Raw genomic sequence first — 21,405 nt, 5'->3', positions numbered from 1 at the left:
AGTGTTTTTCATCATTTTCATGTTTTTTAAAATTGAGATGAGGTGACTGAACAATTCCTCCACTACTTCACTCGCTCATCACTGCATTAACAAGATGTATCATTCTACTGAAAATCTACTTTTATAAACTCTTTTTACTTGTGTGTTTATAATCTGCTCACCATTTGTTAGTGGTTTGTGAAAATGTCCGATGTGAATGAAACTGAATATTTACATGTGACGACATGAAATTGGTGGAGCTTTATCTCTTCACAGAAAAACACAGATGTCATGCTCTTCTGTATGCGGATTCATTTTCTCAGTTTATTTTGCCCGCCATGGTTTCTTTTTCATCACTGGTCATTTACTCTTAGATGGAGAATCATCCAGACTTCTACCACTTAAACAACCAGAACAACAAGATGAGCGTGGGGCTCTCGCGGTGTCCCTCACATGTCCGGTCACTCGACCGGCTCGACCCCATTCGACTCCCGCACAGAAGAAACCCAGGCACAATAAGAGAGGGAAAAGAACTGCAAGTGATGTGGCGACCGAATTCAAACCCGTGGTTTCTGAGGCCTCTCAAGATGATCGTATTGGAAGGTGAGAGGAACACTTGTGCCTTGCACATTACAAACGAATGTCAGCTAATTACAAACCCTGTTTTATGGAAATAAATTTCAAGCCTTGGATGAGAGAGCTGATTGCATTGTTTCAAAGGTTAAAGTTCATTTGCAAATGAACGTGATTAATTTCATGTTAAAGATAGTTTGTTTATGTTGGTCTTGGTTACTTCTTGAACGAGGTCGCTCAAAGAGTTGACCCCAGAGCTTCAGCGGAATGTGCAGTGCTCCGCCAGATCATATGTACATGCCGATTGACAAGCCTATGTTCTAGCTGCCAGAATGTGTGATCAGCTGATACAAGATGTGCCTCTCGGAATGCTTCCCAAGGCCGAGGCGATTGCTGTCCTGCAGCATGGCTGGAAAGCCTGTGTGATGACACGGTCGCCTGCAGCCTTTGCCACCCTCCTGCATACTTGTCGCAGGCAGGTTCCATTCTCTCTCTGAGGAAGGACCACTTGCTGGCACAGCTTCTTAAAGGCGATCATGATGGGGTGGTCCGGTTGATGTTTCCGCATCCCTTATCTGAGCCCCGGCAAATGTTATTAGCCCACCTGACATCCATGATCTTTGTAAAACCATTTGGAAGGGTGTCACCATGGATCTCGGTTTGCCGACCTGCATGATCGAGGTTGGCTGGCAAGGGCTGAGGCCGTGGATGGTAACTTGGCCAGATGGAAAAATGGCGTTGAGTATTGCAACACCATGCCTGGTGTTGGATTCATGGTTAAGGTGGCTGGTCTAAAGTCTTTGGGTCTTGAGTTTGAGCCCCTGTCATGTTGTTAAATAACATCAGGTGGGTTGACTCAGCCTGTCTTCCTTCCAAGGTTGACAAAATAAGTACCAGCTTACTGGGAATAGAGGGCACTGCATCAGCAGCACAGCTGCACTCCCAGCAAAAATGCAATCAGCAACTTCAGGTTGCACATGAAATAATTAATAAAAAAATCCTCAAACCATTCCAATCATAAGCAAACTATCTTTAAACTCGTAAATGATACCAATCATAAACAAACTATCTTTAACCAAAAAACAATAGCAATTATCAACTGGAACGGCACTCGTTGAGTGCATAGTCTCCCCTCATCCGTTTCTTTTGAACAAAAATACCATTGTGACCTGAACAATGAACATGCTACTATTATGGCCCATATACCCGTATCATCCATACACCCTATTATGTCACATCGTTTCTTGGTATGGGTTATGAACGTCATGAATTTAATTCTTCACCCACATACGGTCATAGATCAGAAACAAGAAGTTTCAGATTTTTCAGATATTTCAATTCAAACAATTATGGCTGGAATACCACTTCACCAATGACATCATAGTTATTGCCCTATAGACCCCATTGGGAGTTGATGACAAAGTATGCCAAGTTTCGATTTAGTTTTTTTTTTTTGTCCGTTGAGCAATTTTGGAGAAAATTATGTCCAAATTTTTTCCTTTAATTCAATATAGCTGTCATGCCATATGACCTATGACATCAGAGTTGTCAATATAATAGTTTCTACGGGAAGCCCCTCCTCCAAAAGTTTTGCTTTGATTGTACAAGTGGTTTTTGAGAAAAACATTTTTAAAGCAAAAATATATATGTCCTATTAATACATTACAGCAACTATTGGTATATTTATATGAATATTTTGTCTTGAAAGCAGATCGCACAAATTGGTGAAAAAGCAAACTGAGTAAGTCGCTGCCGAAAAAAAGAAACCCTGTGGACTGTATCATCATGGCTTGCAAAAGGAGGTTTTTCTCCAAAAACAGAGCACGGCATCACACTCAATGAAGTTCCACTTTCTGAAAATTAATCTTTTCTTAACTCGATATAATCGTCCGAACAGGAGAAAAAGTTAAGTTTCATGCTTTTGCTTAAGTAAATACATTTAGTTATAAAACATACACAATACGTTTTGAGGTGATTCTTCACCATTGAGAGATCGGGCCAAAAACGATGTGGAGCACGATATCTCAAAAAGGCGTGGACAGATTCGGACGAAACTTGATGGACGCGTTAGGTGTGTGACAAGGACGATTTGATTTGATTTGGGTGAAGATATGAATCCAGATCCTGATATAAGAATTTATTTAATTTTTCAAGGTAATTCTTCACCGTTGTGAGATGGGGCCAAAAACGTAATGTGGTGTGATATTAAATAAAACATTGGGAGATTACCCACCACAAGCATCGATTACCCACGATACAAAAGCATTACCCACCACAAGCATCGGTGTTCTCCTGGGTCAGGCATTGCTTGGCGGAGGTATTCTCTCTACCGAGTGCTCTTCTAGTCTATGATCGTTGTCGTTTGAGGTTAAATATGTTTTTGTTTTTTTGGCAATGTTTTTGGAAACCTACTCTGTGGATAATACGCGTACCAATGGGAATCCATCAAAGGTCATTCCCAAGTGGATCTAATGTACTTGTTTGCCTGTCCTACTATGAGGGGGTCTGTTCGCTTGATTTCCGTGGGGTACATTGCACCACCAGTCTATCGTTGAATCACTTTGTACTTTTATGAAGTAAGTAAATCTATTTCCATACATTTGAATGTCCAATTGCTGTGCACCAATTTCAGGCCCAACTTGCCTTGTTTTGATGGTCGCTGAGCATCGTGAGATTTAAGGTGACTACGATACCACATGTTACTACGCCTTACTTGCGTATGCAGACTGTGCAAGTTCCCTGGATGTTTCCTGTTAGAAATGGTGTCACAGTCATCGCTTGTCGTCCGACATTTCCGTCAATCCCGTCAAGATCTCACCGTGAGGCTCTACTGCCTGTACAACGATTCCGTGTTTGAGGGCAAGGTATGACTCTCTTAATTTTTCTTTTTAACTACAACCACCACCCTTCCCCCACACATTTCATTATAACACTCCCATTGTTGGACCAGTCAAAATAGTGATTATCCACCACAAATTGCAATAGTAATCATTCATGTTTTTTCCACTCCAAATATGTTGTAGAATGACAAACTAAAAGTCACCTTAAATCGGAGCATTGGAACATTTCTATTTTGACTTCCATTTTTTGAGGCAGCATTTTCCCACAAATATCATAAAATGAAATTTTGGGGGAGGGTCTCGATTTATGGTAATATTATGAACAATGCAAAACTTATCCCGAATATAGAGGTATCAACAGATTCATAATGAAAATACATTTCTAACAATACCAGATGTAATAGTATTGACCTAAGATTAGTGTTTTTAGAGTTGATAATGTTTGGAGAATTTGACCAAAATAGTTATTTTTGGATGTATGACCATTTCAGATTTAATTCCCCAGTAAAGATAACTGAATGATCTATTTACTTTGTCCTATGTTATTGTGGTTGCCATAGAAGATACAATAAATGTACTAATGATTGAAAGGGGCTGAGGGCTGTTCAATTAAATATGCATCGGGGAGAGAGAATCAGAAGGGTGTGGGGGTAGGGCAAATTTTTTTTCCAGGGGATTGGTGAGAATTCTGAAAAGGTTCTCACTCACATAAAAGTCTGAAACATCTTTATTTAAAATTCTGATGATGTTTTTGTTTCTTTCTCAGGTTGAAGTAATCTATTAAAGATGGACAAGTGTGTCTTCTGTAAGGAACCTGTATTGAGTGGACAAAAAACTGCAATGTTTGGAACCAAAGTATGTGAAGGCATTGCAAAAGCTAAAGCATTGCGGTCTAGCAGTATAAGTACTGTTCCTGGACAAGTTGTGCATGTCAAGTGTAGAAAGGACTTCTGTTCTCCAAAGTGTATAGCTCGTGCCAGCAGAAAGCGAGAATGTGACTCTGTTTCTTCCAGTAATACACCAAGTACACACCAATCCACAGGAAATACATTTATTTATAAAGATAACTGCATATTCTGTGGGCATCCAGATAAATTCCATGGCAAGGTAAAAAGTCAGAAACTTATTCCAATCAGATCAATGGATTTTCAAGATAAAATTAAGAAGTGTTGCAATGAACGCAAGGATTTGTGGTCAGAAATTGTGAATGGTCGACTTGAGTTTGCACAAGATTTGCATGCTGCAGATGCAGTATACCACAACCTTTGCAGAACAAATTTTAGAACAGGAAAGCAGGTACCACAACAGTTCATGGCAGATGATAAAATCCAACCGAAACGATTTAAGCAGGGTTGACCTCCTGATTCGGCAAGGGAAGATGCCTTTAATCAGGTGGCCATGTATTTGGAGGTCAATGATGAGGAACAAATCTCAATACAGGATATTATAAACAAAATGGAAGAGATATTAGTTGAGACTGGAATTGAACCATGTGGATTTACCTACATGAAACATAGACTTGAGAAACATTTTGGAGACAGGATAACCATCACTGAGATTAGTGGAAAAGAAAATGTGGTTACATTTCGACATAAAGCATCTTCTATCATCCATGACTTCTACCCCAAACCCAAGAAGTTATGACCATGATGAAGAGAAATTAAGAATTATAGAAACCGCAGCCAAACTTATTAAAAGTGATGTAAAATTAGTGAAGCAGCCACAGGAATTTTATCCAAGCTCAATTGAAATATCTTCTACTGACAAGCCGATGTCATGTATACCTAATTCATTGATACTTCTGCTTCAAACCCTTGCAGTAGGAAAGGATATCAATTCAAAAGTTGCATCACTAGGCCAAGCTAAAATGCAGTGCATTCATCCAAGAGCATTGATAGCTCCCTGACAAATAAGCTTAGGCAGACAATTGCATCATCATTTTGCATCGAAATTCCTCATACACACCCTTCATGCATATGGATTTTTAGTTCATACTATGAAGTACAGAAATTTGAGCACAGTGCAGCACTTGCTCAAGGAACAGATATACCAAATTATAGAGAAGGTCAGTTCATTCAATATGTGGCAGATAATGTTCGAACCATTGATGGCCTGAATACTTTTCATGGCATGGGCATAATTGCAACAGTGACACCCAGTACGCAGTCCACAAGTAAAGTGCCACGGATATCTGTTACAATGGAGGATGTTGCAGCTGTCAGACGCATCAATATCAGACACCCAACATCTCCTTGCAGAGGACTAGACTTGAAGTACGAGTTGCTGAAAGACAATAAGGAACAGGACAAAACTTCACACTTTCATCCCTCTGGAAGATATATCTTACAGTACAATCTCCACGACCATCATGGTCTGGAATGATGCAGGCTGTGCACAAAGGCACATATCCAGGGCAGTCATCTGTGATCTTCTTGCCCATGATTGACTTAAACCCTGGTGATATTTCCTGTATTTATTCCACCCTCCTCTTTGTGTATGACCATGCAAAACGATACAATGCAACACCAATAATCACCTTTGACCAGCCCTTGTGGTGGAAAGCCTTGACCATAATTGAGAATGAGCCAGAAGACAGTGAATTACATGGAATTGTACTGCGGCTGGGTGGCTTCCACACACTGATGAGTTTTCTCGGGGCAATTGGACATATTATGGCAGGCTCAGAACTTCGACGATGCCTTGAACTGATATATGCTGAAAATACAGTCACTCACATGATGACTGGAAAGGCATATGACAGGGCCTTCCGTGGACATCTTCTCATGGATGCAGCTCTAAATACCATGCTTGCTTCAACGGCATTTGGCACTCTGGTTCCTATTACATGTATATATCAGATGCATGACAATAGTGATGGTGTTGAGCTGGAGACAAACACTAATTTTGGAAGCGTAGTCATGCAGCACAAGGATGGATGAATCAAGTGAAGAGATAAATATGCAACTGTCATCAGATGTTGATGAAATTGTCTCTTCAGATATGGATAGCATTACAGTTGATCTGCATGAGGTAGAGAAACTGTATGATTCATTGGTAGAGAAAGAAGTAGTGTTGGAAAGTGCTTTCTCAAAAGACATCTTTGAGTGGATAGATTCTTTAATGAAGAAAGCCACAGATTCACTAAAGCATCATCGAACAGCACAGTTTTGGATGACATACATGAGAATGGTAGATATGCGAAACTTCATAAAGTCAGAATGTACTGGTGACTGGAATTTGCATGTGCAGACCTTGCATGATATGCTACCTTATCTGGCTGCTGCTGGTCACAACCTATGCACTAAATCAATGCATATATACCTCCAGCAGCTTACCCACTTACCAGTTAAGCATCCTGAAGTGCAGCAGCACTTTGGAAATGGCTTTCATGTAGTCCGTCGTTCAGACCAATACTGGGCTGGGCTTTCAACAGATCTTGTGATTGAGCAGGTCCTCATGAGAAGCCTGAAGACTTCAGGAGGTTTGACAAGAGCAAGAGGGATGGATGAAAACACAAAGGCTTAAATGAAATGATTGGTCACAAGGTGTTCGACTATGTGTTCAAGAAAAAAAATCAGGTTGTGACTGTAGAGGCGAAGACCATGCAAACAGCCAAAGAGTCTGTATTTATTGATGTGTTATTGCTCTTTCAGCGTATGCTTACTGCAGGAAAAGAAGCTGGTGATTTGCAAGAGACATTTACACATGAGCTTTGCAGTTACCCTCCATCACTTTTTGAAACAAATAATGTACTGCTTGCACCTAATAAATCACAACTGGCAGATGCTCTATGGAACCAACTCCCATCTAATTTCTCTGGCATGTTTAGTATTTCAAATGATGTGTAATATGTTCTTGATGGTGGTGCACTCCTGCATAGAATTCCATGGAAAGTTGGACAGACCTATGATGAAATCTGTAGCCACTACATAAAGTATGTTGCAGATAAATACAACCATGCCATCATAGTCTTCGATGGATATGAAAATGGACCATGTACCATAGATGTTACACATGAGAAGCGAGCTAAATCAGACGCCAGTGTCCCTGTACATTTCACGAGTGACATGTTCTGTCCAATGAAGAAAGATCAGTTTTTGACAAACAATGTCAACAAACAGAGATTTATCAACCTACTAGGTGAACAATTTGAACTGCATGCTTGTGATGTACTGCATGCAAAAGGAGATGCAGATGTCCTGATCACACAAACTGCTATTAAATCAGCTGATAGCAAGGACACTGTTCTTGTTGGTGATGACACTGACTTACTTGTACTTCTTTGCAGTCAGGCATCAGAGACAGTGGATGACATCTATTTCAGACCAGAACCAAAGTCAACATCAAAAAAGATCCCAAGGTGCTGGAACATCAAACTGGTTCGAGACATACTTGGAGACCATATTTGTGATAATCTTTTGTTTGCTCATGCCATACTGAGATGCGACACCACATCCAGAGTATTTGGCATTGGAAAACCAGTAGCTTTAAAGAAATTGAAGTCAAGTGCATATTTTCGGCAGCAGGCTGCTGTTTTCAAAAACCCTCAAGCAACACAGAAGGACATTGTAACAGCAGGTGAAAGTGCCATGGTGTGTCTGTACAATGGTCAAACTGGTGAGAAACTGGACTCACTTCGTTTGCATCGCTTCTACCAGAAGGTTTCAACCAATACAACATTTATGCAACCTCGTATCTTGCCCCCCACATCTTCAGCAACCCAGTACCATAGCCAACGTGTTTATCATCAGGTCCAACAATGGAGTGGGGTTGAAATGTGTGCTGAGGATTGGGGATGGAAGATCATCAATGGTAAGATGGTGCCTGTGGACACTAACTTGAAGCCTGCACCTGACAATCTTATGGAAGCCTTCAACTGCAATTGCAGAACTAACTGAAGTGCACAGAGATGCTCATGTAGAAAATTTGGCCTAGAATGTTCTCCAGCATGTGGAGAATGTAAAGGCCTTCACTGCTCGAACGCAATCCTGCCTGATCCAGAAAGTGACGCTGAGGATGTATTATCATGTGTAATTTGTGACTGTTTTTTTCAAGGTGTTGTTTAGAAGTGACTTACTTGAAGTAGTTTAAAATATCTATTTTTCTTCATTAGATATATAAGTCAGCTCTTGATAGCACTATAAAATAGTGATTGTTATGTTGTTTTAACAAATAGTGTAGTACTAGTTTACTCGTTACATGTAGTATTGAAAAGAAAATGGCTACCCTGGAATTGGACTGTTAAGATTCACATGTACATATTACAAAATGTGTTGTATATTTGCTTTTAGTAGCTTAGTACTTCTGGCAAGAATAGCTTTTTATAGTTTCGTGTTTTTGCTATTTTAAATTCCATAGCAATAAATGGAGATAAAGTATAACATATCAGCACCCAGGAGGATTCCAAACTTCTTAGCATAAACTAATTGTCTGATTTCTTTTATAGGAATATTGATTCGTGAAATTCCAGGAACAAAATAATTGTGTTTTATCTGTATAATGATTTATCATCATATTTTATTTATCTTGGTAACTTTATATTCTGTAAATATGTTGCGGTTTTGCAGTCATATGACAAGCCGAAATTGCCATTTGAAGGGAAGAATTTTGGAATATGTTAACCCTCCTTCAATCTTCAGTAAATTGGTTATATCTCACAAACTACATTACATATTGGCAAAATTAAAAAAAAACTGTGACAGTCAGAAAACATGTATATAGATATTCAGACCAATTGCGGACCTACTTTGGAAATTAAAAAATTGTGAATTTAAAAATGTCAACATATATGTCTAAATTCGATAATTTTTAGTGATAGGCAGAAATGTTTTTCTTCTGTCATGGTGTTAATTTTAGCTCTCCATCATTACTTGTGGTGTTGTTTGAAAGGTAATTTTATTGTGAATCTACTGATATCTTAATATTGAGAATCGGACAGTAATTTGTCATGATATAGTCATGTTACTATACCCTCCCCCTATATTTTGGCTGTCAATTTTTTCTTCAATGTCACCTTAAACTGAGGTCAAAATGAAGCTGTTCCAATGCCCCGATTTAAGGTGACTTTTAGTATGTCATTCTATGATATATTTGGAGTGAAAAAAACTTGAATGATTGTGGGTTTGACTATTACTATTACTATTACTATTGTGGTTTGATTACTAATTTGTGGTGGGTTTGACCCTAAAATGGCCTATTTTGACCGGTCTATGTTGGATGCATTTGATCTTCATCCCACCATCCCCACCCCGAGTGAATTTATTTAATTCTGCTAATTTCTCTACATTTGAAAATCATACGGACAAGCAAAATAATAAAAATAGTTAATTATGGAGGAGAATGAACTAATTTTTGACCTGGTTTGCTGTACGAGTACCTAATCTGATGGTTTCAACCAAGATTGATCAGGTCGGCGATTCAGAGAAGATGGGGGTATAAGTGGGGGTTGGGTTGTGAGGGGGTTCAGGTGTCAGGTGCAGAGAGAGAATAAGGTACCTGGGGAATGGTGCACTGGGGTGCTCAGACTTTCCTGTTTCTCATGATGAAAGCTCCCAGATGATATGCCAGTGACGTGGAACCGAAAACTCCGTAAGACGGCTGGGCACTGCATCTCGAGCTTGCAGTTGGGAAAGAACAGATCACGATCTGCTCGCATCGAACTCTCTGAGAAGGTGTGCGACACAGCTGGTACGTCCCTGCGAGGTGTGCACGTTTTATTTATCGTGTGAACATGGTGTAAATGAGGCAAACTCTTTGAGAATGTTGGGTACGTGTTGCTTTTATGTGTGAAAACCGATTTACTTTGTGTTCTTCGTGGAGAATTGAAAGCAATTTGTGTTGGTGTTGAATTTTGTTTTGAAAGTTTGAGACCGTTCCACATCACACGGAGATGATTTTCACTTTCAAAAGCAAAACGTGATTTGTTATCCAGGGGAAAATGGCAGACGTGGACAGACATGTGCCTGCATGTGAGGAATTTTTTTTACTTGGCAGGAAAGCAAGTCCATTTTAATGGATATAATTGGGAATAAAAGTCCTCAAACATTTTCATTGAGATCATGAGATCGAAAGAGGGTGTTTCTGGAGCCCAAGGTTGTGGAATCAACTGTTATGACTTTGTGCTGTGACTGTGAGGAGGTGCAAACAACTCTTCATTAAGTGTGGATTGTTGGTTTTTACCCTTAGACCGACTGCGCGACACCCTCATTCACGAGATGTGTCACGCGGCTTCGTGGTTGCTGTACGGCATTCGAGATGGTCATGGCCAGATGTGGCAGTTGTTTGCGAACAAGGCCTGCTTGGTCCATCCCGAGCTACCTCCCATTACGCGCTGTCATTCGTACCAAATCCGTTACAAATATAATTACCGCTGCACAAGCTGCCAGAACAGGTACTTCCTCACAAACTCCACCACGTCTTCGCACACCTTTCCACACACACTTTTTGTGATTCAGAGTTCCATATTTTAGTGGAATCTTCGTTTTGCTGACCATGTGTTTTCTATGTTTTTAAAAAAAAAAATTGGTTTTGTGCGTTTATGCATGCAGGAATGAAAAATTTCCACGTGTTTGCGGATTTTGCCATTTTCTGAATGAGTAAATAACTTGGGGATGAGTAAAGGCGAAGTAAACTTCGGAATATTCACTTATTACTTGGTTATAAGTTCCTGCCAAGCAGCATTGCAATGCCTGTGTTGCGACAAGACCCAACAGCCGTAAAGCATGCGGTCTCACCCTTATGAGGCTGATTGGCTGGATGGAAATAATTTGGCGTATTATTGCACGGGTGGAACTCTTCCGCATGTTTTTGGAAATCCATATCCGACCCGATACGGAGGTTTCCGTATTTTTGTCGTCGGATAAACATTCCACAATTATTGGGAATGTAGGTGCTATTCCGACGTGCCGATTAGTTTGTTGACCTAGTTTATCTGCGTGCGGTGCAATGCTCCCGCATCATGACCATGATGATGTGAATTACTCCAGCGGTAGTTTTTATTACGAGGGATTTTTGTCGAAGTTAGCCGGGTACAAAAGCTTGCAAGCGCGTTGCTGTGATCAGATGTCTGCTGAGCAGGAGGATGTCTGTCTGTCAGGAAATACAGAAATAGTATCCTTTGTTCATGTTGGATTTTCCCAGCGCCGTTCCCTCCCATGTGGGACTTCCCAGAAAATACGGAAGTGCCGTCTTTACGTTGCATGAAGTAAAGGCTCAATTGTACTACTGCACACAAATACAAAACATGATGATGTCTGTTGGTCGTGGTGAAGTTTGTGACCACGTTGAAACGAAACCAATACATCTTAACAAGGAGGTTTGACCCAGGAGGAGGCCATTTGGCCATTATTCAGGCTGCACCACCACCGCATTAAATAAATCCGTCAGGCTCTCGACTCAGTTTCATCGGGGTGGGGGGGGGGATGACAAAGATGTGGCAGGCATCGGGACTCATGTTATAAATTCAAATGAAATCAATATTTTAAAACTCGTTTGTTTGTGACAACTTGCAGCTTTCCCTTGTACACGTCACACATGGCATGGTGTGTGTTTACTAACCCCCTGTTGGAGGGGGGTGGTTAGAATTGTTCATTCCACCGGTCGTTTTTTTTAGATAACATGACCAATTTTAAACTCCCCCGGTGATTTGCCATTAAAGCCGTACCAAAATGGTTTCTCACGTGCTAAGTCTGCAATGGGCGGTCACCGCTCCAAACTCAAATAACTGTTTATTACAACAAGGCACAGGACAACAAAAAACGGAGAATCCCGGGACAAGAGACTCACTGGCAGATAAATAAATAAGTACACTCGCAATTCAATATAACGAAAACCCACTTCAGACAGGAAATGTAATCTAATTATAATGGCCACGAGCACACAACAGGGGGTGCTCGGCGAGGTCTTTTGGGCAGACATTATGGCGTTGAGCCCAGTAGCTGCCAAGTCAAGATATGTGCCGAAAACATAAAGGGGTCGTGAATGCTCCGGTTTTGCTCGACGAGCGAGGGTGATTCCGGTAAACTGATCCAGTACATGACGCATGACCCCCCCCCCCAACCCACCACCCCTCAAAACACTTGTATTAATCTGGTCTTCCATGGCTGTGTGAATTATACAAACGTTGCACTCGAACACTGCGCCCCATCTCGTTTATGCTTCCTTGAGGAATAAGAAGAGCAAGTTTCCTGTGAAAATAAGACGAGTTGCATATTTGAGATCGTTCATTTTGAAGAAAAAAAGCTCGGATTGTATTCGTTCCTTTATGGGCGATAATGGTAGTTGGTGAACTGTTTGTGTTAGTGATCTGAGTTGCCATTGTAGCCTGGTGTTGGTTTAGTGATTTGGGTGGCTGGCTTGGGATCTTGGGGTCCTGAGTTTAAGCCCCTGTTGGCTGCTGAATTAAGACCAGGTGAGGTTGACTCAGCCTGTCATCTTTCCGAGGTCAGGGAAATAAGTACCAGTGTACTGGTATTGGGGCACAGCATCAGCGGCATAGTCCCATCTCAACAAAATGATAGCAACCCAGCAGCCAAGCTCCCATATGTGTGATCAATGATGATCAAACTGGGATGTTTGTGAGAGAATTGAGTGAAAATTATTTCCTTGTTGGTAGCTGAATGAGCAAAATTCAATGTATTCAGGAGAGTGGGACGTAAGGAAGGGGAGGGGTAGGGGGGAGGAAGAGAAGAGGCAGTGAGTGGGGTGGAGGTAGGGATGAGTGCCTTGAGGATGGGGTGCAGTCAAGTATGGAGGGAGAGAGAGGGTTGGGCAGGGGGAGGCGGGGACCGAGTGGAGAGAGCGGTGTGTGTGTGTGCGTGCGAGCACACTGGATGATGATAACAGGTTTGGTTTAGTGGGTCCAGGCAGCGCTGCTGATTGATGACCAGAGCATTCCCAAACATCTCAAGATGGAACTACCTCTGCCAGGTGGGCAGCAGTTTGGAAGTGAGGTCCGGCTAAGTAGTATCAATGTGGGGGAGAGGAGTCGAGGTGCTGGAGATGATGCAGAGAAGGAGGTTGGTAGTGTTGTGTTTGCAGGAGACCAGATGTAAAGGAGACGGTGAGGAGGTTGGTAGGAGAATACGAGCTGTTGGACACGGGTTGGGATGAAAGGAGTAATGGCGTGTTAATAATAGTATTGGAAGAGATCTGCAAGCTGGTGGTCAGAGTGGAAAGATTGGAGGGACGGATAGTTATGGCATGGGTGGTGATACAATGGAAAAACTTATGTAACGCGTTCAATAGGGTGATGCAATAGCCGCTGGAGAAAATGGTGGTACAAACCGGAATTAATTTATCTACACACCTTTAAACCTTTTAACGTCTTTATTCAAATTGAATTATATACTTGAAGACCGTTTCACACAAATTGCCTTCGTCGTACTCCCAAGAACCATGTTACATATCGACATGTAGCATGAGATGGCATGGCACGTGGGATTGTGTATTATGAGTGAAGAGGAGCCCGCCAATATGGTCATGTGCATCGGTGATGAAATGTTCATGGGGATTTATTCACCAAATTAATTAACTAATTTTCCGTTAACACAATATCCTCGTCAAACTCTCCATCATCATCATCATCATCATCACCATCATCTTCATCAACTCGTCTTTATCGTCGCCATCATCATCATCATCATCATCATCATCATCATCATCATCATCATCATCAACATCGCATTATTGGATCAAGTTTGTCATCGTCATTATTAAAGGTGTTTTTTATGATCTTATTATCTCAAGAAAACTAAACTTAATGTTCTTAACACAGGAAAATAAGCCTGATGTTGAGTTAGCAGTGAAGGGGGCTGCTTTACGATCTTGCGGTCTTGAGTTTGAGCCCCTTTTCAGCCGTTAAATAACACCAGGTGGGTTGACTCAGCCCGTCATCGCTCGGAGGTCGGCGAAATGAGTACCAGCCAGCTGGAAACGAGGCACTGCATCAGCGGCACAGCTGTGCTGCTCGCAATGATGGATCCAGTAACCACAGATTGCATAGGAAATAATAAGACACTTTATTTTATGTTCTTGATAACGCTTTTGTTTATGAAAATAAACATCACAAACACATTAATTAACGGTACAGCTTAGAAAAAACAATTAAAGCTATGGTCCTGAACCCTATTTTCCCCATTACCCCCAAAGTTTTTGGATTTGCGGTTCACAGAGAAGGCAACCCCCACGAACGGCAACCCCCCCTCTCCCACCCCCACCCCCAAACCTCCGCACAACAACAATTTATTGTATACCAGTGGATCTGCCTCCTTGGTGCAGGTAACTCGTGATGATGAGTTTAATTATCAGTTACAAGTAAGAACCATTTTGGGATGTATGAGATTGTGAAGTGACCTCATCTGTGTGTCGTAAAATGAACTGAAATTATAATTCTATTTCCAAACAAATGTCCATTGTTATGACAAACTCCAGGGTAACTGAACCTGTACGTTTCACCCTCTGATGACTGCAGCATCGGCCGACATTCCAAGTCGTTGGACGTGAACCGGTTTCACTGCCGGTTGTGTGGTGGAAGCTTGCGGCTCGAGAGTCCAGGGGGCACACCTTGCCGTGCTGCACCGCTCACACCTTTTGCACAATTTGTGAAGGACCAGTATGCAGAGACACGGAAAGCCAACCTTGGAAAGGGGCACGGTGAGGCGATGCGTTTGCTCAGTGAGGCGTTCTCGACCAAGTTGCGCCTCCAGAGTGCTGGGAACCATTCTTGATTTGTCAACCGGTTGGCTCCGAGAGGTTCGAAGATCGATCGATGTGCACATATGGAGGAGTTTGTTTGAAGTTTTGTGACCAGATGTGTGAGGTCATTCATTTCTTTTTATCTTTACCATCCTACTTTATTTACGTGCTTTATTTCTTTATTTACCTTGACATTGTATTTGTTTGTTACTTGTTTGCATTAACATTGTATTCGTTTCCTTGTATTCACTTTCCACTCATTTATTGATGTTAACATTGTATTCATTCATTTAATAAACATCGTATTTGATGATTTACATTCAAGTGATATTTGTTTGCATTATCATAACTAGTGCATGCCCGTACGTGCGTGGCCGTACATGCAAAAAAATAAACTTTCAAACCTGTGCCAGAAACAACAACCACACAGGCCGTTCCTTCGCTCTCACGTGACCGTACGTGCGTGGCCGTACATGCAAAAAAAACAACTTTCAAACAACCACACAGGCCGTTCCTTCGCTCTCGTAAATGACGACTGGATTGGGGCATTGTGTTTATCTATAAATGCGCATCAGAAATCGAGAAAATATTTGAATACAGTTAGTCCTCACTGTCCAGAAGTTCGAATATCGCAGTTCTGATTATTCGCAATTTAGTTTTAATGGCCAATTATTCAATTAGCGCCAACGTATTTTGCCTTTTCACAATGTCATCGCAAGGAAAAACACAAAGAGAAGAGAAGATAAAAAAGAAAAGAAAAAAAAAAACGCACGTGCAAAAAAAAAAACTTTCAAACAACGACACAGGCCGTTCCTTCGCTCTCGTAAACGACGACTGGATTGGGGCATTGTGTTTATCTATAAATGCGCATAAGAAATCGAGAAATTATTGGAATACACAAAGCCGTACGTTTTAATTATTGAATTAAGCCGTACGTGAATTATTAGAATTCACTATCCAGAAGTCCGTACGTTGTCACCCGTAATGGGGAACGCGGCTGAGCTTCCCTTCCCCATTGGCCACGCCTACGCAGCAACGTGTCCTGTCATTGGTTGGTAAATAAATGGCCAGAACTTGGGAAGCACTTGTCCGAATAATATCAAACCTTGAAAATGCATATCCTCAGCGCCCCAGCAATATACCTGGCAAGTTTCAATTAGATCGGACCAGTGGTTGTCGAGAAACAGCGGACACACACACACACACACACACACACACACCTGGAATTATAGATAGATACTGTGTGTGTGTGTGTGTGTGTGTGTGTGTGTGTGTGTGTGTGTGTGTGTGTGTGTATAAAACGTTTTTTGTACACGTCGTCAAGGATCGTGTAAGAGCTTGAACCCAGAATGGATCAGGACGCAACATAACAAAAGGAACAGCAGGAGAAAGAGGAAACGATCAGACGGAGAAACAAGGGATACAGGAAATGAACAAATGAGGTTTGTGGATAACGCCGCAAGAGGTAGACAAGATGGATACAGAAGCCAAATTTTGGGAGGGGTGTAAGGTGGTTTAACGGGTGTAGAAAATATCATGGGTTTTGATGGATTGGGGATGATTTGAGATGGTGGTGAACAGCTGTCTTAAACACCCGGAGGGAAGGATGAGATTTAACCACGGGCAGGAAAAAAAAGGAACAAATGAGTCGATGTGAGCAGTGGTTGGGGATTTAGGAATTTTCACAAGAAAGGGGTTGCTGGTGGACCTCGTGTATCCTGCAGATACCTCTGGGGGTGGGGGGTGGGTGGGGAGGGGGGGAGTTGGGGTTAGTGGCTTTCACAAGAGAGAACACAGCTGAGAGTGAGACCCAAGAGTTTGAGTGAATGAACTTCTTCGAGCAGATTGTTGAGGAAGTCGATGGAAGGGTTTGCAGTATGCTCAGAGAGGTATCGATTTATAGATAGATATTTCTCAGGGTTGAGACATATTCAAAGTGTTTGACCAGATTGTGATTTTTTTTCAAGGTATGAAGAGAGGGAAGAGGTGTTCGTCACAAGAGTGAAGAATGTCATGGCAGAGGGTCGAGTCATCAGCAAAGAGATAGAGGACTTTCCAGAGAGTCGGAGAGTCTTTTCACCATTTGTTTATCCAAATGAGATGTGTGGTCACGTTCAGTTGTATTTCCCAGATGTTGGAACTTGGACATATCACTCAAAATCACAACCATTTTCTCAACGTAGTCACTCTTACAGAATAACCATGCCGGAGCCTTTATCTGGTCTGCAAACCTGGATTTCACCATTGGATTTGAGCTCACGTATTGCGACCAGGCAATCAAGCTGCATATGGAAATCGGACAAATCGTTTGGAATCCAACAGTAAGCGTGAGTGAGATCGGCGAGTCTGACTTGAAGTTCTCCGTTTGCCTCATTGGATACTGGTACGTGCTGGACTAGCTGAGCATGCAGAAGTTCGAACTCCGCAAACACCTCCTCTCGTTTGATGTTACGATTCGGAATACCGAATGTACAACTTGTTGTACACCTTGTTGAACACCTTGTTGTACGAATGTGAAACCATGAAACCATATCTCCCAAAATAGGTATTTGCTTTCTTTTCAGAAACGACACATACAAACAATTCCGATAAAACTTGACCACAACCTTTGTCACCTGGGATGTACCAAAGATTGTTCACAACATTAAAAAGATTGGGGTCTAAAGGGTTCTACGGGGGAGTTGGCCCACAAAATATGTATTTGTTTTCTTTTGTCGAAGCACAAACAATTTTGATGAAACGACCACAATCTTGACCAAAGTTTGTTCACAGCATTAAAAAAGAAATCCATCGTTATTTACTTTCTTCTCTGTTACATATTTTGTGGGTTTTCCATGCCTACCAGTGGTTCCCTGTTTATCTTATCCATCCACTACCAGATGAGCACCCAGGTGCATTGCCCCTATGTTTTTCTGTCTGTCTGTCTGTGAGCAGGATATTTCAAGAAGTTGTTGATCGAAATGTGATAAGGACGAAATGATAAGATTTTGATTCAGCTCTGGATTCAAATCCAGCCGATGAGTGTAAAACAAAACCTAAACACTTCAACCTGGCGGAGGTATGCTCTCTGAATAGTGCTGTTCTCGTTGTCTCCACCACCAAAGGTGGGTTGGGGTTTTGTTCTCACCCCTGTCTGTTTTTTACTTGCGAAACATCAATGAAGGTTTCAAGTATATTGGTTGGTTGCGGGCGTTATTCTGTTTGTCTGTTTTGTTTATGTTTATCGCCGACAGGTCACAATTTTAATCCAATTTTCATGAAACTTCCCCACATGGTCGAGTTTGTCATGTGCAAGAAGACTATTGTTTTTGAGGGCAAAGAACAACAAACTTGTCAAATTTCTAAAATCCTCAATTTTCATCTGATTGATTAAAAATGTGAACAGGATTTTCATGTCAGCTTATTGAATTCAACCACCAATTATTTTTGAGATTAACATGGGTCAAGAGGTGAATATCAGCCAAAGGTCAACAACATTGGTGGTATTTCTAAAATCCTTAATTTTCATCCGATTGATTAGAAATGTGAACAGGATTTTCATGTCAGCTTATTGAATTCAACCACCAATTATTTTTGAGATCAACTTGGGGCGAAGAGGTCAACAACATTGGTGGTATTTCTAAAATCCTAAATTTTCATCCGATTGATAAGAAATGTGAACAGGATTTTCATGTCAGCTTACTGAATTCAACCACCAATTATTTTTGAGGTCAATTTGGGCCAAAAGGTCAACATTGGCTAAAGGTCATCAACATTGGTGGTATTTCTAAAATCCTCAATTTTCATCTGAATGATTAGAAATGTGAACAGCATTTTCATGTCAGCTTACTGAATTCAACCACCAATTATTTTTGGGGTAAACATGGGCCAAAAGGTCAACATCAGCCAAAGGTCAACAACATTGGTGGTATTTCTAAAATCCTCAATTTTCATCTGATTTATAATCCAGGTCACTGATTTTCAACGAGCAAATTATTTTTAAGGTCAACATAGACCAACAGGTCAAGAGGCTAAACGTCAACAACCTTATCCTCAGTTGACCTCAACATAAAGGTCAAAAACCTTAACCTGTCCCGACATTCACTGAACATGAACACCAGAACATGAACACTAAAACATGAACCTGATTATGAACACTAAAACATGAATGTGCAGTTTATCAGGACTTTTACGTTGAATTTGGTCAATTGTACGGACCCTCGTCCCGAACACGGATGTACACAAGTGGCTTTGTCTTTTATGCAAATGGCTTTTCTGCTCGAAAACTTTTCTTCTTTCTGCTTTGAGGGTATGAGGAGAGAGTTTGGTGATGTCGATTGGGAGACTGTAACGACAGGACAATTAGCATCAGAGCAATGGGAAACCTTCAAGGACCAAATGTGGAGAGTGCAGAGTCAGTACATTCCAATGAGGTGTAAAACTCGAAACAGAAAGAGACGAGGGTGGTTGAGCAGTGAGATAAGGAATGCTATTAAGGAGAAGGAGAAGGTATTTATGAGGTTTAAAATAACAGGACTGGAGGTAGATTTATGTCACTATCGGAGTAAACAGAGGCAAGTGAAGAAGATAACTCGGAAAGTCAAAAGAGAGGATGAGAAGGACATGGCTATGCATGTTAAACATAATATCAAGGCTTTCTTTAATTATATCCCATTGAGGATCCCATTATATTATATCCCAGTGTGGGCCCATTGAGGAATAGCACCGGCAGAGTGGTTTGTGAGGAAAGTGAGATGGCAGGCTTATGAAACAGGTATTTCTCTTCAACTTTTACACAAGAACAGTCAGTAGAATTGCCAACAGCTGAGAGTATATATCGAGGAGGTGAGGAAGGGCTTTTACAGGAGATCCAGGTTGGAGTGGAGGAAGTGAAGGAACAGCAAAGTAATCTGAGAGTCGGTAAGACTCCGGGTCCAGATAATATGTTCCCCAGAGTATTGAGGGAAGTGGCTGAGCAGGTAAGCGAGATGTTAACGGATATTGTCAATAGTTCCCTGGAGTCAGGACCAGTCCTGGAGGATTGTAGAGTAGCAAATGTAACACCATTATTTAATAAAGGATCCAGAAAAGAATTGGGAAATGAAAGACCTGTTAGTTTGACCTCAGTTGTGGGGAAGGTGTTGGAGACATTAATTAGGGACAAGATGAGGAACCATTTAAACAAATACAAACTAATTAAAGGTAGTCAGCATGGGTTTCCCAAAGGTAGTTCCTGTTTCACAAATCTTTTAGAGTTCGATGAAGCAGTGGATGAGGGAAAGGCAGTGGACATACTGTAGTATATCTATACTTTACGAAGGTATCTGATAAGGTATCACATTGGAGGTTGTTCGCGAAAGTGAGGGCTTGTGGAGTGGCTGGTCAGGTAGCTGATTGGATTGCAAACTCGCTCAGTGATCGGAAGCAAAGAGTGGCTGTGAGTGGGAGGATGTCTTGCTGGGAGGATGCAAGTCGCGGGGTACCTCAGGGATCAGAACTCGGACCATTATTATTATTCATTATTTACATCAATACTTTGGATAGTTGGGTGAAGAGTAGGCTTTCCAAATTTGCAGATGACACAAAGCTTGGAGGGTAAGGTGGATAGCAGAGGGGGTGGTGATCAGATTCAGGAAAGTATTGATACTTGTATAGATTGGGAAAAAGATTGGCAGATGTAATTTAACCTTAGCAAGTGTAAGGTGTTGGGGATGGGAAAGAACAATGAAAATAGAGATTACAGGATGTAAGGGGTAATTTTGGAGCATGTCACACAGGAGAAGGATCTCGGGGTGGTAATGGATATGGGAGGTAAACAGGTAGCACACTGCCAGGCAGCTACAGGAAAAGCAAATGGGGTTTTAGGTTGTATTTGGAGGGGGATCAAGTATGAATCAAAAGTGGTGTTAACATTGTACAGGAATTTATTGAGGGCCACATGGAGAATATTGTGTGTTGTTCTGGTCACCACAGTTCAGGAAGGACATCAATGCCATTGAGAGGGTTCAACGTTGGGATATTAAGATTGATTCCGGACCAAGCCAGACTCAGCCATGAGGAGCGGCTGGAGGAGACGGGGCTTTATTCACAAGAAAGGAGGCGGTTACGAGGAGATGTGATGGAGATGTTTAAGGTAATGAAAGGTTGAGAGAAAATAAGTGAAGATGAATTATTAAACAGAGTAGACAGTGATGGGATGAGGGGCCATAACCTGAGAGTAAAGGAGAGGAGAGTTAACAAGGTAGGAAAGTGGGGACTTTCACTCAGAGAGTAGTTAATGCATGGAATGGTCTCCCTGGAAAGGTGGTGGCAGCACAAACAGGAGATAAGTTTAAATTAG

At 41.5% G+C, this 21,405-nt stretch overlaps 1 protein-coding gene and 1 pseudogene across 4 annotated transcripts in view; both read left to right on the top strand.

Annotated features, from left to right (window-relative positions):
* The window catches only part of LOC147010297 (uncharacterized), a 62,913-nt gene extending 47,510 nt beyond the window's left edge, over positions 1-15,403 (top strand). For 2 of the 4 annotated variants that reach the window (XM_085860699.1, XM_085860697.1), the window contains 5 exons: positions 354-582; positions 3,278-3,416; positions 9,941-10,079; positions 10,578-10,782; positions 14,863-15,403. In XM_085860699.1, the coding sequence (XP_085716825.1) occupies positions 354-582; positions 3,278-3,416; positions 9,941-10,079; positions 10,578-10,782; positions 14,863-15,118 (968 nt within the window). In that variant the 3' untranslated portion in view covers positions 15,119-15,403. Of the gene's footprint in view, positions 1-353; positions 583-3,184; positions 3,417-9,940; positions 10,095-10,577; positions 10,783-14,862 lie in introns of those variants that run through there. The other 2 variants (XM_085860695.1, XM_085860698.1) reach the window with 2 other exon arrangements.
* On the top strand, positions 3,435-9,892 carry LOC147010298 (uncharacterized; annotated as a pseudogene).
* Positions 15,404-21,405: the final 6,002 nt, after the last annotated feature.

Source organism: Eptatretus burgeri, chromosome 16 (genome assembly GCF_056783735.1).
Source record: "Eptatretus burgeri isolate ZD-2024b chromosome 16, Ebu_testis_v1, whole genome shotgun sequence".
In the NCBI taxonomy this organism is placed as follows: Eukaryota; Metazoa; Chordata; class Myxini; order Myxiniformes; family Myxinidae; genus Eptatretus; species Eptatretus burgeri.
This window is presented reverse-complemented; position numbering and strand designations above follow the sequence as displayed.